The sequence below is a fragment of the Ovis canadensis genome, chromosome X (assembly GCF_042477335.2).
Source record: "Ovis canadensis isolate MfBH-ARS-UI-01 breed Bighorn chromosome X, ARS-UI_OviCan_v2, whole genome shotgun sequence".
NCBI lineage: Eukaryota > Metazoa > Chordata > Mammalia > Artiodactyla > Bovidae > Ovis > Ovis canadensis.
This window is the reverse complement of record NC_091727.1, coordinates 130,745,025-130,759,705: the sequence shown is the minus strand read 5'-3', so window position 1 is coordinate 130,759,705 and position 14,681 is coordinate 130,745,025. Positions and strand designations below refer to the sequence as shown.

General features: G+C 38.2%; 1 protein-coding gene across 2 annotated transcripts in view; it reads left to right on the top strand.

The window, feature by feature from the left end:
- TBC1D8B (TBC1 domain family member 8B) overlaps window positions 1-14,681 on the top strand; it is a 74,855-nt gene that overhangs the window by 33,032 nt on the left and 27,142 nt on the right. For both annotated transcript variants that reach the window (XM_070290980.1, XM_070290981.1), the window contains exons 8-10: window positions 7,833-7,982; window positions 8,502-8,652; window positions 12,071-12,285. In XM_070290980.1, coding sequence (XP_070147081.1) covers window positions 7,833-7,982; window positions 8,502-8,652; window positions 12,071-12,285 — 516 coding nt within the window. The remainder of the gene's footprint in view (window positions 1-7,832; window positions 7,983-8,501; window positions 8,653-12,070; window positions 12,286-14,681) is intronic.

Sequence of the window (14,681 nt, the reverse complement as noted above, 5' to 3'; positions counted from 1 at the left end):
TTTTAATTTAAATCTAATTGTGGAAAAGTTAAAGTTACACATACAGAAATATTTGTCTTTCCTCTGCCTTTTCTTCACTTTTAGAAGCCATATGCTGTTTCTAAAGTCAATAGCAGATACCAGAAACCAAACCAGTCTAAGAATACCCTTTATAAAGTCAGCAACCTACGTAGCTTCTTCATGTGATTGGATTTTGCTCAGGCACTAAATGTCTGAAGAGTGCCAAATTTATAATCATCACAAGTGTGAGTGTATATTTATATACAGCATATTCTACATATCTATATAGCTATATGGATATATAGAATTGTTACGGCCTTGGCGTAAAATCCTCCCATTCAAAGTGCCAGAACAAAAATAAAAGTTAAGAAATTTAAGCTTATCTTCCTAATTTTTTATTATGCTCTTCAAACCAAATATTAAATTGATTTTTAAACAAATATCTTTGAAGGTAAATATGAAATACGAGATGCAGGTTCAATCCCTGGGTTGGTAAGATCCCCTGGAGAAGGGAATGGCAACCCACTCCTATATTCTTGGCTGGAGAATCCCATGGACAGAGGAGCCTGGCAGGCTACAGTCCACAGGGTTACTAAGAGTTGGGCACAACTGAAGCAGCTGAGCAGCAGCAGTATGTTAATGTGACTTTTGTGAATACTTAAAAGGTAATGATGGAGAGAAGCAGCACACTTGCTGTCTGTTTTATATGTTGATATTTGGCATTTTATAAGGGTTATTTTTATTTTCCTTCTTGGCTACTTTTACTATAGTTTAGATATACAACTAATAGATAAGCTGGAGTCTCAGTCATATGTCCTAAATTAAGAGAATGCACTTTACTTTGAGATCCAGACTACAACCACGACTTTTTGAGTTGGCTTTGGAAAAACATAATCTCTAATTAGAACATCAAAATTTAGCATTAATAGTAAAGTATACTTGTCAAGTAGAGAGGGAGATGGCAACCCACTCCAGTATTCTTGCTTGGCAAATGCCATGGACAGAGGAGCCTGGCCAGCTGTAGTCCATGGGATCGTAGAGTCAGATCCATACTTGTCAAAACAAGCTTTTTTAAAAAAGAAAGTGTTGTAACACAGGACATATACTCACTAATAATTGTTTTTTTTTCCCCTTTCTAAGATTCTTCTGTCCTACCCTTATATTCAGACGTTGTTTTGAATACTCCTTTTAAACTTTCCCTGAATCCTCTTTAACTTTCAACCCTTCTGTGTTGTGTGTTCAGTTGCTTAGTTGTGTCCAACACTCAGACCCCATGGGCTGCAGCATGCCAGGTTTCCCTGTCCTTCACCATCTCCTGGGGCTTGCTCAAACGGATGTCCACTGAGTGCCATCCAACCTTCTCATCTGTTGGCCCCTTCTCCTCCTGCCTTCAATCTTTCCCAACATCAGGGTCTCTTCTCATGAGTTGGCTCTTTGCATCAGGTGGCCAAAGTATTGGAGCTTCAGCTTCAGCATCAATCCTTCCAATGAATATTCAGGGTTGATTTCCGTTAGGACTGACTGGTTTGATCTCTTGCAGTCTGAGGGACTCTCGAGTCTTATCCAGCACCACAGTTTGAAAGCATTCGTTGGTGCTCAGCCTTCTTTATGGTCCATCTCTCACATCCATACATGACTACTGGAAAAACCATAGCTTTGACCATATGAACTTTTGTCAGCAAAGTATTGTCTCTCCTTTTTAATATGCTGTCTAGGTTTGTCATAGCTTTTCTTCCAAAGAGCAAGTGTCTTTTAATTTCATGCTGCAGTCACCATCTACTGTGATTCTGGGGCCCAAGAAAATAAAGTCTTTCACTCTTTCTATTGTTTCCCCATCTATTTGCCATGAAGTGATGGGACCAGCTGCCATGATCCTAGTTTTATGAATGAGGGGTTGCCTTTTCCAAAATTTTATATAACATATGTATTCTTTTCAGAGTGACTCCTTGGCAGTATGCATTTAAGGTTCCTCCATATCTTTTTGTGGTTTGATATCTCATTTTTTAAATTAAAAAAAAATTCAACAGATACTTGTTAAACTTCAACTATTTATGTAAGGAACTGCTAGGTTCTTTCCCCGCTCCCCTCCAGATTTATTGTGATAATTGACAAATTGTGTAAGAGATATATGATGTGATGATTTGATATACAGATATATTAAAATGGGCCTTAATATATCTGTGTATCAAATCATCACATCATACATCTCAAACTTATACAATTTATATATCAATTAAATGATTACCACAGTAAAGTTCTTTCACTTACCACCCACTCATGTAATTACAATTTTGTAGTTATAGTGAAAACATTTAAATTCTACTCTCATAGCAACTTTCAGATATACATTATCAATAACTATAGTCATCATGCTGTACATTAGATTCCTAGAACATTAGATTCCTAGAGTTTATTTCTCATATAAACTAGAAGTATGTACACATTAACCAACATCTCTTCATTTCCCCCTTTCCTAGCCCCTGCAAACCCCATTCTACTCTGCTTCTGTAAAGCTGGCTATTTTAGAATCCACATATAAGTGAGATCATACAGTATTTGTTTTTCTCTGTCCGATTTATTTCACTTAGTGTAGCGCCCTTAATGTCTGTCAATATTGTTGCACATTGCAAAACTTCCTTTTTATGGCTGAATAATATTTTGTTTATCTGTATACCACATTTTCTTTGTTGATTAATCTGTCAACAGTTAGGTTTGTCTTAGCTTTTGTGAACAATGCTGCAGTGAACATATGGGGTGCAGTTATCAACTGAAGATAGCGACGTTATTTCCTTTGAATATATACTGAGAAAAGGCTCTAGAGGACAGGCTCAGTAGTTGCTCTGCAGCATGCAGAATCTTCTCGGACCAGGGATCAAACCCGTGTCCCCTTCCTATATTAAGACAGGCAGATTCTTAACCACTGTACCATCAGGGAAGTCCCCAAGTGGTAGTTCTAGTTTTAATTTTTTTGAGGAACCTTCATACATGTTTTCCATAGTGCAGCACCAATTTGCATCATCACAAACTGTGCTTGTGCTCTCTTTTTTTCCATATTCTTGCCAAGACTTAACTCTTGTCTTTTGATAAAAGCCATTCTAACAAGTGTGTAGTTATATCTCATTTGTTTTTCTTGCTTAGTTTCTCTGGCCCAGATGTACGGTACTTTGTTAAATAGTAGTAGTGACAGTGGGCACCCTTTTCTTGTTCTTAATCTTAGAAAGCTTTTAACCGTTCACCATGGAGTATGATGTTTGCTTTGGGCTTGTCACACATAGCCTTTATTATATTGAGGTATGTTTCTCTGTATACACTTTATTGAAAGTTTTTATTGTGAGAGGATGTTGAATATGTGTCAAATAATTTTTCTGCATCTATTGAAATGATCATATGGTTTTTGCCTTTTATTCTAATTCATTTTATTGATTTGTATATTTTGAACCATCCTTGCCTTCCAGAGATCATAGTTGATCATGGTGTATGATCCTTCTAATGTGCTGTTGAATTCAGTTTGCCAGTATTTTGTTGAGAATTTTTGCATCTGTATTCATCATGAATTTTTGGCCTGTAGTTTTCTTTTCTTGTAGTGTTCCCATCTGGCTTTGGTTTCAGGGGACTGCTGGCCTTGTAAAAGAAGTTTGGGAGTGTTGACTCCTATTCAATTTTTTGGAAGAGTTTGAGGATTAGCATTAATTCTTCTTTACATATTTGATAGATTTCATCCATGAAGCCAGGGATTTTTATTGTTATTGTTGGGAGATTTTGTATTGGATTCAGTTTCCTTACATATCATTGGTTAAGTTCAGATTTCCTATTTTTTTATGATTATATCTTGGTAGATTGTATGTCTCTTGGAATTTGTGTGTTTCTTCAATGTCATCCCATTTATTGGCATATAATCAGTCATAGTAGTCCTTATGATCATTTTAATTTCTGTGTCATCAGACAAAGTCTCTTTCATTTCTAATTTTGCTTGAATTCTCTTTTTTTCTTGGTAAATCTAGCTAAAGGTTTATCAGTTTTGTTTCTCTTTTAAAAAAAAAAAACAGCTCTTAGTTGTGATGATTGTTCCTGTCTTTTTATTGCTGAAAAGTATTCCTTTTTTGGATATATTTGGATATATATAATATATGTATAATATATGTATAATAGCAGTGTTTATCCATTCACGTATTGAAGGATACCTTAGTTGCTTCCAGGTTTTGGCAGTTATGAATAAAGCTGCTATAAACATTCATGTGCAGATTTTTGTGTGGATGTAAGTTTTCAGCTTATTTGGATATGTCCCTTGGAGCACAGTTGCTGAATCATAAGGTAACCCTATGTTTAGCTCTATAAGAAACTGTCACACCATCTCTTAAAGTACTGTACTGCTTTGTATTCCCATCAGCAATGAGTTCTTGTTCCACATCTTCAGTAGCCCTTGGTGTTACCAGTATCCTGGATTTTAGCCATTTTAATAGGTATGAAATGGTATCTCACTCTTTAACTTTGCAGTTACCTAAAGATATTAAGGGGCTTCCCTGGTGACTCAGAGGTTAAAGCATCTGCCTCCAATGTGGGAGACCTGGGTTTGATCCCTGGGTCGGGAAGATCCCCTGGAGAAGGAAATGGCAACCCACTCCAGTATTCTTGCCTGGAGAATCCCATGGACTGAGGAGCCTGGTGGGTTGCAGTCATGGGGTCACAAAGAGTCAGACACGACTGAGTGACTTTACTTACTTACTTACTAAAGATATTAAAAGACGCTTGCTCCTTGGAAGAAAAGTTATGACCAACCTAGATAGCATTTTGAAAAGCAGAGACATTACTTTGCCAACAAAGGTCCATCTAGTCAAGGCTATGGTTTTTCCAGTGGTCATGTATGGATGTGAGAGTTGGACTGTGAAGAAGGCTGAGCGCCGAAGAATTGATGCTTTTGAACTGTGGTGTTGGAGAAGACTCTTGACTTGACCCTTGCACTGCAAGGAGATCCAACCAGTACATCCTAAAGGAGATCGGTCTTGGATGTTCATTGGAAGGACTGATACTGAAGCTAAAACTCCAGTATTTGGCCACCTGATGCAAAGAGCTGACTCATCGGAAAAGACTCTGATGCTGGGAGGGATTGGGGGCAGGAGGAAAAGAGGACAACAGAGGATGAGATGGTTGGATGGCATCACTGACTCAATGGACGTGAGTTTGAGTGAACTCCGGGAGTTGGTGATGGACAAGGAGACCTGGCATGCTATGATTCATGGGGTTGCCAAGAGTCGGACATGGCTGAGCGACTGAACTGAACTGAACTGAAAGGTATATGATATTGAGCATCTTTTCATATGATTGTCATCTTTTTATATATATATATATATATATATATATATATTTTGGTGAGGTCTCTGCTTAGGTCTTTTACCTACTTTTTAACTGAGTCCTTTATTTGTTTTTTAAACAGTTTCCTTTAGTTCTTTGAATATATGTATAATAGCTGGTTTCTATTCTTAGTTTAAAAAAGTCTAAGAAGTGAGGCCCTTCAGGGACATTTGTTGGTTGCCTTTTTTCGAAAAATAATTCTTGTTTGTATTTTAAGAAATAGTTTAATTAAATTTTTTTTTTGGCTGTGCTAGGTCTTCGTTGCTGCAAGGGCTTTTCTCTAGTTGTGGCGTGCAGGGGCTGCTCTCTAATTGCAGTGTGTGGGTTTCTCATTGTGGCACAGACTCAATAGTTGTGGTGTACAGGCTTAGTTGCTCCACATTATGTGGGATCTTCTTGGATCAGGGATCAAACCCGTGTCTCCTGCATTGTCTTCTGTTTCTCCTTTACCACTGAGCTACCAGGGAAGCCCCTTGTGTGTATTTTTAAGCCTGGCTTCTTCAGATCACCCCCTCAGTCATTATAAATGAGTGGTCAGCCAATGATGGGTCAGAGATGCCCTTAAATGCCTTGAACCATTAGGTTCTCCACCTTCTACCAAGGGGATCTTTGTGTAAAGGTATTCCTCATACTTTAGGCAGTTTATAGTCAGCCTTAGTTTTCATTTCTTATTTCCAAGATCAGCCTGAGTGGAGTAACTGGGGCCTTCTCCTGTCCCATCTTGTTCCTGGGCAGGTTCACAGTCTTGTATACTCATGCATACTTTCAGATTCCCAATAATATGTTGGAATCTTTCAAAGTTCCCTTATGGCCATCTGGTTTTCAAAGCCTTTCTTTAACATTTTAGCCAGGCTCTTGTTTGCTCCAAATTGATATCATAGCCTTAGGCAGCTGTGACATTATCAGCAGATTGCCCTGAGGAAAGTACTTTTTACAAAGAGCTGAGCTCTGAATATGCAGGTCAGGAACAACAGACTGGTTCCAAATAGGAAAAGGAATACATCAAGGCTATATATCGTCACCCTGCTTATTTAACTTATATGCAGAGTACATCATGAGAAACGCTGGGCTGGAAGAAGCACAAGCTGGAATCAAAATTGCCAGGAGAAATATCAATAACCTCAGATATGCAGATGACACCACCCTTATGGCAGAAATTGAAGAGGAACTGAAAAGCCTCTTGATGAAAGTCAAAGAAGAGAGTGAAAAAGTTGGCCTAAAGCTCAACATTCAGAAAACGAAGATCATGGCATCTGGTCACATCACTTCATGGGAAATAGATAGGGAAACAGTGGAAACAGTGTCAGACTTTATTTTTTGGGCTCCAAAATCACTGCAGATGGTGACTGCAGCCATGAAATTAAAAGACGCTTACTCCTTGGAAGAAAAGTTATGACCAACCTAGATAGCATATTGAAAAGCAGAGACATTACTTTGCCAACAAAGGTCCATCTAGTCAAGGCTATGGTTTTTCCTGTGGTCATGTATAGATGTGAGAGTTGGACTGTGAAGAAGGCTGAGCACCGAAGAATTGATGCTTTTGAACTGTGGTGTTGGAGAAGACTCTTGAAAGTCCCTTGGACTGCAAGGAGATCCCACCAGTCCATTCTGAAGGAGATCAGCCCTGGGTGTTCTTCAGAAGGAATGATGCTAAAGCTGAAACTCCAGTACTTTGGCCACCTCATGCGAAGAGTTGACTCATTAGAAAAGACTCTGATGCTGGGAGGGATTGGGGGCAGGAGGAGAAGGGGACAACAGAGGATGAGATGGCTGGATGACATCACTGACTCGATGGATGTGGGTTTGGGTGAACTCTGGGAGTTGGTGATGGACAGGGAGGCCTGGCGTGCTGCGATTCATGGGGTCGCAAAGAGTCGGACATGACTGAGCAACTGAACTGTACTGAACTGAGCTCTGAGTCAAATCCAATGGTAACAACACCCTGGGAATGGAGTTTTCTGGGTAGCTACTAATTCGGTGAAAATATTAACTGTGTTCTGGGGATGGGGCTTTTAATGAACCTCCAAGAGATCCATTGGCTGTGATAGTGCTGACTTTCATGACTACCATACCTTTGAACTTGGAAGGGAGGGAGGATGGGAATAACCTCCAGTTAAAACTTAACAGACTGGTGTTCTTACTGAGGTTCAATAATTTTTTTTAATTGATACTTTTCAGTTCATTCTGTACCTTTGGTTAATTTCCAGTGTTCTGAACAGTTTTTGCTCTTTAATATTTGGCTAGTATTTTATTGCCCATATAGAGGAATTGATTCACTAAGGTCCTAAGTTTGATGTTCTTGACATTGGTTTGTTGACATCTCTAATTTTGATAGAAAAACAATGTTCTTCTGAGACATTGCATTAATACTTATTATGTATATAAATCATGGTTCTTAAATGACAGATAGAACATTAGCACTTTTTCCTCTTGCAGAAACTTTTAGGTATACATTTGGAACAATTATATTCTTTCTTTTCCAGGTTCCTGTTAGTTCTGATTCTATAGACCCATCTGATGATACCGACGTACAGTCTTTGACATGTCAGAGAGAATGCAGCAAAACTGTGAACACTGAAGCTTTAATGACAGTATTTCACCCTCAGAATTTGGAGACTCTTGATTCCAAAATGGTAGGAAAACAAAATATTTAAATCTATGGATTGAAACAATTGATTAAAAATAAAAATATTAGACTAGAAGGTATTGCAACTGAAAATTCTTCTTTTAGGGCTGGAAAAGATTTTCTAGCAGATACAAAATATGACTATTATCTAGAATTAAGATGGAAGTTGAATCTTGGGTATATTTGCATTGATTTCTGACAGTCAATCCTAATTGGAGTGATTGGTGAGAATGATGGTTCAAAGTTTTACCTCCTAAGTGTCCTGATTTTCCCATTTTAACGTGAGTTTAGCTAAGAACTAAAATAGTAAATTAAAGCTGTTATGCTCACATGGGTTTAGAAGATTTTTGTGATGACAGTATTCCAGTGGTTAGCCCATCTGTGAATACCGATTTTGACTTTCTATGTTCTTATTTTTCATAGGTGTTGTTTCTTGGTGAAGAAAGTTGTCAAGTTATTTGAAACTTAATTTCAGATTAAGTTGATTTCTCACCATGTTTAATTGCTTTGATTTTTTTTTTAATAGTTGAAAGAAAAGATGAAGGAACAGTCCTGGAACATTCTATTTTCAGAATGTGGACGTGGTGTTAGCATGTTTCGGACCAAAAAGACTCGAGATCTGGTTGTAAGAGGGATTCCAGAGACCTTAAGAGGAGAGCTCTGGATGCTTTTTTCAGGTATTACACTTACTTACTTTATTCATTTAACAGACATTAACTATGCCCCAATAAAAATAATTACAAAGGTGGCTAGAACAAAGTTTTACTCGTCATCCCATCATGAGTTCAGACTAGTCAAACAGAGTACAATAGTTATGTGTACTTACCTTTATATACACACATCCAGTGCCTGAGCAGATTAGTTTATGAGGCAATATATAGCTAACTGGAAGGGATGGAATGGGAACCTCTAGTGTCAGAGGAAAGTTAAGGGGAAATGACATTTCATGAACATGTTACTCTTTTGGATAAGATTGGTGTCCTGATGTTAGAGGTTTTAGTGTGAAGCTTTTCCTTTTTTTTTTTTTTTAATTTATTTTTTGTTGAAGGATAATTGCTTTATAGAATTTTGCTGTTTTCTGTCAAACCTCAACATGAATCAGCCATAGGTATACATATATCCCCTTCCTTTTGAAACTCCCTCCCATCTCCCTCCCCATCTCACCCCGCTAGGTTGATATAGAGCCCCTGTTTGTGTTTCCTGTGCCATACAGCAAATTCCCATTGGCTATCTATTTTATATATGGTAATGTAAGTTTCCATGTTACTCTTTCCATACATTTCACCCTCTCCTCCCCTCTCCCTATGTCCATTAGACCATTCTCTATGTCTCTTTCTCCATTGTTGCCCTGTAAATAAATTCTTAAATACTGTTTTTCTAGATTCCATATATATATGTTACAATATGGTATTTATCTTTCTCTTTCTGACTCACTTCACTCTGTATAATAGGTTCTAAGTTCATCTACCTCATTAGAACTGACTCAAATGTGTTCCTTTTAATGGCTGAGTAATATTCCATTGTGAATATGTACCACAGCTTCTTTATCCGTTCATTTGTTGATGGACATCTAGGTTGCTTCCATGTTCTAGCTATTGTAGATAGTGCTGCAGTGAACAATGGGATACATGTGTCTCTTTCAATTTTGGTTTCCTCACAGTATAGGCCTAGAAGTGGGATTGCTGGGTCATATGGTGGTTTTATTCCTAGTTTTTAAAGGAATCTCCATACCATCTTCCATAGTGGCTTTATCAATTTACATTCCCATCAACAGTGCAAGAGCATTCCCTTTTTCTCCACACCCTCTCCAGCATTTATTACTTGTAGACTTTTTGGTGATGGCCGTTCTGACCAGTGTGAGGTAATATCTCATTGTAGTTTTCATTTGCATTTCTCTAATAATGAGCGATGTTGAGCATCTTTTCATGTATTAGCCACCTGTATGTCTTCTTCGGAGAAATGTCTGTTTAGGTCTTTTTCTCACTTTTTTATTGTGTTGTTTGTTTTTCTGGCATTGAGTTGTATGAGTTGTTTGTATATTTTAGAAATTAATCCTTTATCAGTTGTTTCATTTGCTATTATTTTCTCCCATTCTGAGAGTTGTCTTTTCACCTTGCTTATAGATTCCTTTGCTATGCAAAAGCTTTTAAGTTTGAACAGGTCCCATTTGTTTACTTTTGTTTTTATTTTCATTACTCTAGGAGGTGTGTTATAGAGGATCTTGCTTTGATTTATGTCATCAAGTGTTCTGCCTATGTTTTCCTCTAAGAGTTTTATGGTTTCTGATCTTACATTTAGGTCTTGAATCCATTTTGAGTTTATCTTTGTGTATGGTGTTAAGAGGTATTCTAATTTCATTCTTTTACATGTAGCTGTCCAGTTTTCCCAGCACCATTTATTGAAGAGGCTGTCTTTGCCCCATTGTATATTCTTGCCTCCTTTGTCAAAAATAAGGTACCCATAGGTGCATGGGTTTATTTCTGGGCTTTCTATCTTGTTCCATTGGTCTGTGTTTCTGTTTTTGTGCCAGTACCATACTGTCTTGATGACTGTAGCTTTGTAATATAATCTGAAGTCAGGAAGGTTGATTATTCCAACTCCATTCTTCTTTCTCAAGACTGCTTTGGCTATTTGGGGTCTCCATATGAATTGTGTTTCCATATGAATTATGAAATTTTTTGTTCTATTACTGTGAAAAATGCCATTGATAATTTGATAGGAATCACATTGCATCTGTAGATTGCATTTGGTAGTATAGTCGTTTTCACAATATTGATTCTTCCTACCTGGGAACATGGAATATCTGTCCGACTCTTTGCGACCCCATGAATTGCAGCACGCCAGGCCTCCCTGTCCGTCACCAGCTCCCGGAGTTCACTCAAACTCACAGCCATCTCATCGGTGATGCCATCCAGCCATCTCATCCTCTGTCATCTTCTCCTCCTGCCTCCAATCCCTCCTAGCATCAGAGTCTTTTCCAATGAGACAACTCTTCGCATGAGTGAGGTGGCCAAAGTACTGGAGTTTCAGCTTTAGCATCATTCCTTCCAGAGAAATCCCAGGGCTGATCTCCTTCAGAATGCACTGGTTGGATCTCCTTGCAGTCCAAGGGACTCTCAAGAGTGTTCTCCAACAGCACAGTTCAAAAGCCTCAATTCTTCGGCGCCCAGCTTTCTTCACAGTCCAACTCTCACATCCATACATGACCACTGGAAAAACCATAGCCTTGACTAGATGGACCTTTGTTGGCAAAGTAATGTCTCTGCTTTTGAATATGCTATCTGGGTTGATCATAACTTTTCTTCCAAGGAGTAAGCATCTTTTAATTTCATGGCTGCAGTCACCATCTGCCATGATTTTGGAGCCCCCAAAAATAAAGTCTGACACTGTTTCCACTGTTTCCCCATCTATTTCCCATGAAGTGATGGGACCAGATGCCATGATCTTAGTTTTCTGAATGTTGAGCTTTAAGCCAACTTTTTCACTCTCCTCTTTCACTTTCATCAAGAGGCTTTTTAGTTCCTCTTCGCCTTCTGCCATAAGGGTGGTGTCATCTGCATATCTGAGGTTATTGATATTTCTCCCGGCAATCTTGATTCCAGCTTGTGTTTCTTCCAGTCCAGCATTTCTCATGATGTACTCTGCATATAAGTTAGGCAAATTTATTCCTAGCTATTTTGTTTTTCTTGCAGTGGTGAATTGGATTGATTCCTTAATCTCTCTTTCTGATTTTTTATTGTTAGTATATAGAAATGCAAGTGATGTCTGTGTATTGATTCTGTATCCTGAAACATTGTTAATTTCACCGATTAGCCCTAGTAATGTTCTGATACTATCTTTAGGGTTTTCTATGTACAGTATCATGTCATCTGCAAACAGTGAGAGCTTTACTTCTTCTTTTCTGATCTGGATTTCTTTAATTTCTTTTTCTTCTATGATTGCTGTATACTGTGAAGCTTTTCATTTTATTTGTACTCAGGTAACAGTTGAGCATAGAGCTAAATTTAAAAGCAATCCAGTTCTTCATGTATATATGCAAATAGTAGCTTTTTTATATTCCTCTTCTTTTGTGTGTCAATGTAATCATCTATACAGGTGCTGTTAATGACATGGCTGCTAATCCTGGCTATTATGCTGAAGTGGTTGAGCAGTCCTTAGGGACCTACAACTTGGCTACTGAAGAAATTGAGCGTGATTTGCGTCGCTCCCTGCCTGAGCATCCAGCTTTTCAGAGTGACACTGGTATATCTGCTCTGAGGCGGGTACTTACTGCTTATGCATTCAGAAATCCCAAAATTGGATACTGCCAGGTATGCTGTCATTATGAACTCAACTATTTACATGTTCCAAATGATAAAATCACATCAAATCCAACTCTACTAATAAGAACAGAGGTTGGGCTGCGATTGATAGTGGATATTATTAATCTAAAAATGGTAGTAGAAATATTTAGAATTGATATTCCATTAATTCATTTTTCTTTTATATTTAACAAATATTTATTGAATTCCTGCTCTCTGAAAGATACTGTGCTGGGTACTCAGGACTACATAAAGCTGAATCAGATAAGAATCCTCCCCTTAGAAATATTTGGACTGGCAGGTATTAAAACAGATTCATTGGCAAATGAAAAACAAATGAGACAGTTTATTAGAGAATATTAAGTCTCACCAGGATTCATAAAAGGAATAAGTTGGAGGAACAGAAAAGACTTCGTGGAAGAAGTGGCATTTGTAGGTCTTGAAATCCGTGAATTTTGGATATATGGAGAAGGAATGAAAGACCATTCTAGATGAAGGGATCAGTATAACCAGGCGCAGATAGAGGTAAATATGAAATATATGTAGGACCATATTCTGTTTTGGAGGAAGAAATGGCAAACCACTCCAGTATCCTTGCCTGGAAAATCCCATGGACCGAGGAGCCTGGTGGGCTGCAGTCCATGGGGTCACAAAGAGTTGGGCACGACAGTGACTAACAGACAGATGTTCTCTTTAGTAGAAGTGTAGAGTTGATGAAATGAAGTAACTGGGCAATTGGCCGGTGGAGGAGGGATCAATAAGGTAGATTGAGATAAGTCAGGAGTTTGATTTTACTTTGTAGACAGTGGGGAAATCATTGAAAAAAATCCTTTAGGAGGACACTAAAGGGTATTCTTGACTGCTAACAAATAATTTCAAACAGATAATAGCTCAAACACAGAAGTTTACTTAAAGGAATAAACAGTTCCTTTAACAGAGCAAGTTTTCAGGTTAGTAGGTAGCTCTACTCCATGTGATTATTCAGAGGTATATATAGGATGACAGCAGGCTCTGTCATCTTCAAAACATGCCTTCCACGGTGCTCTTTCATTGCCATTACTACTCACAGGAAGAAGGGAAAAAGCATAGAGAAACAATTATGGGAAATTATTTTGACCAGGCGTGGAAGTTGTATACATCACTTCACCCACATATTATTGGAGGATCTTGGCCTCAGGCAACACATATTTATAAAGAAGTCTGCAAAAATCCAGCATGATTACACGCACGTACATCCAGATACTATGGGAGAAAGGGGGACTGGATTATGGTGACTAGCTAGCACTCTTAGCCACACATTTATTTATAATGAAGGCTCATCCAATACTCATCACAATGAATGGAAATGGACCAAGTTATATCTCTTTGAAATTTGAGAATTCCAAAAGTGAAGAAAAAATCTTTAAACTTCCCAGAGAAGGGAGAAATACATCACCAGAAAGGAAATAAAATTAGAATGTCACCAGACTCCTCAGCAGTAACTCTTAAGGTAGTAAACAGTGAAACGATGCCTTTAAATCTTGAGGAAAAAAAATCTTTAACTTGGTATTCTATATTTAATCAAATGGTCAATTAGATGTCAAATGCAAGCATTTAAAACATTTTTCTTCCATGTGTCCTTTCTTAAGAAGCTACTGGAATGTATCATTTTGTAAAATAAGTTGTGTGCCTGCGTGTGTACTCAGTTGTGTCTGACTCTTTGCAACCCCATGGATTGTAGCCCAGCAGGCTCCTCTGTCCATGGAATTCTCCAGGCAAGAATACTGGAGTGAGTTGCCCCAGGGGATCTTCCTGACCCAGAGGTTGAACACATGTCTCCAGTGTCTCCTGCATTGGCAGGTGGATTCTTTACCAGTGAGTCCACCTGAAGAAGCCCACAAAATAAGCTGAGGAGGATGAAAAAAGGAAGAGATGATTCTCAGAAAGAGGACATCAACCTAGGAAAGGAACTGAAGGAAACATGCCTTGAGAGCAGCTACTAAAGACTGAAGCAAGAGGCTAGATAGTTCTGTGAAGAAACCAAAAGAAAACTTGAATCAGTACATACTTGTATGTTCAGATATTTGAAAATTACAGGCCTTTTACAGAGTTAATTACAGTGTTTTACAGTTTCTGGTGGCTCAGTGGTCAAGAATCCACCTGCCAGTGTGTAAGACATAAGTTCAATCCTTGGATTGGGAGGACCCCCTGAAAAAGGAAATGGCATCCTACTCCTGTATTTTTGCCTGGGAAATCCCACAGATACAGGAGCATGGTGGGCTATAGAACATGGGGGTCCAAAAGAGTTGGACACAACTTATCAACTAAACAACAACAACAACAAACCATTATGACTACATATAAATCCTATCTATCCACTGAAACTTATCAATAGAGAGGAAAGTTTGAAAAGTAATTTAAGTGAA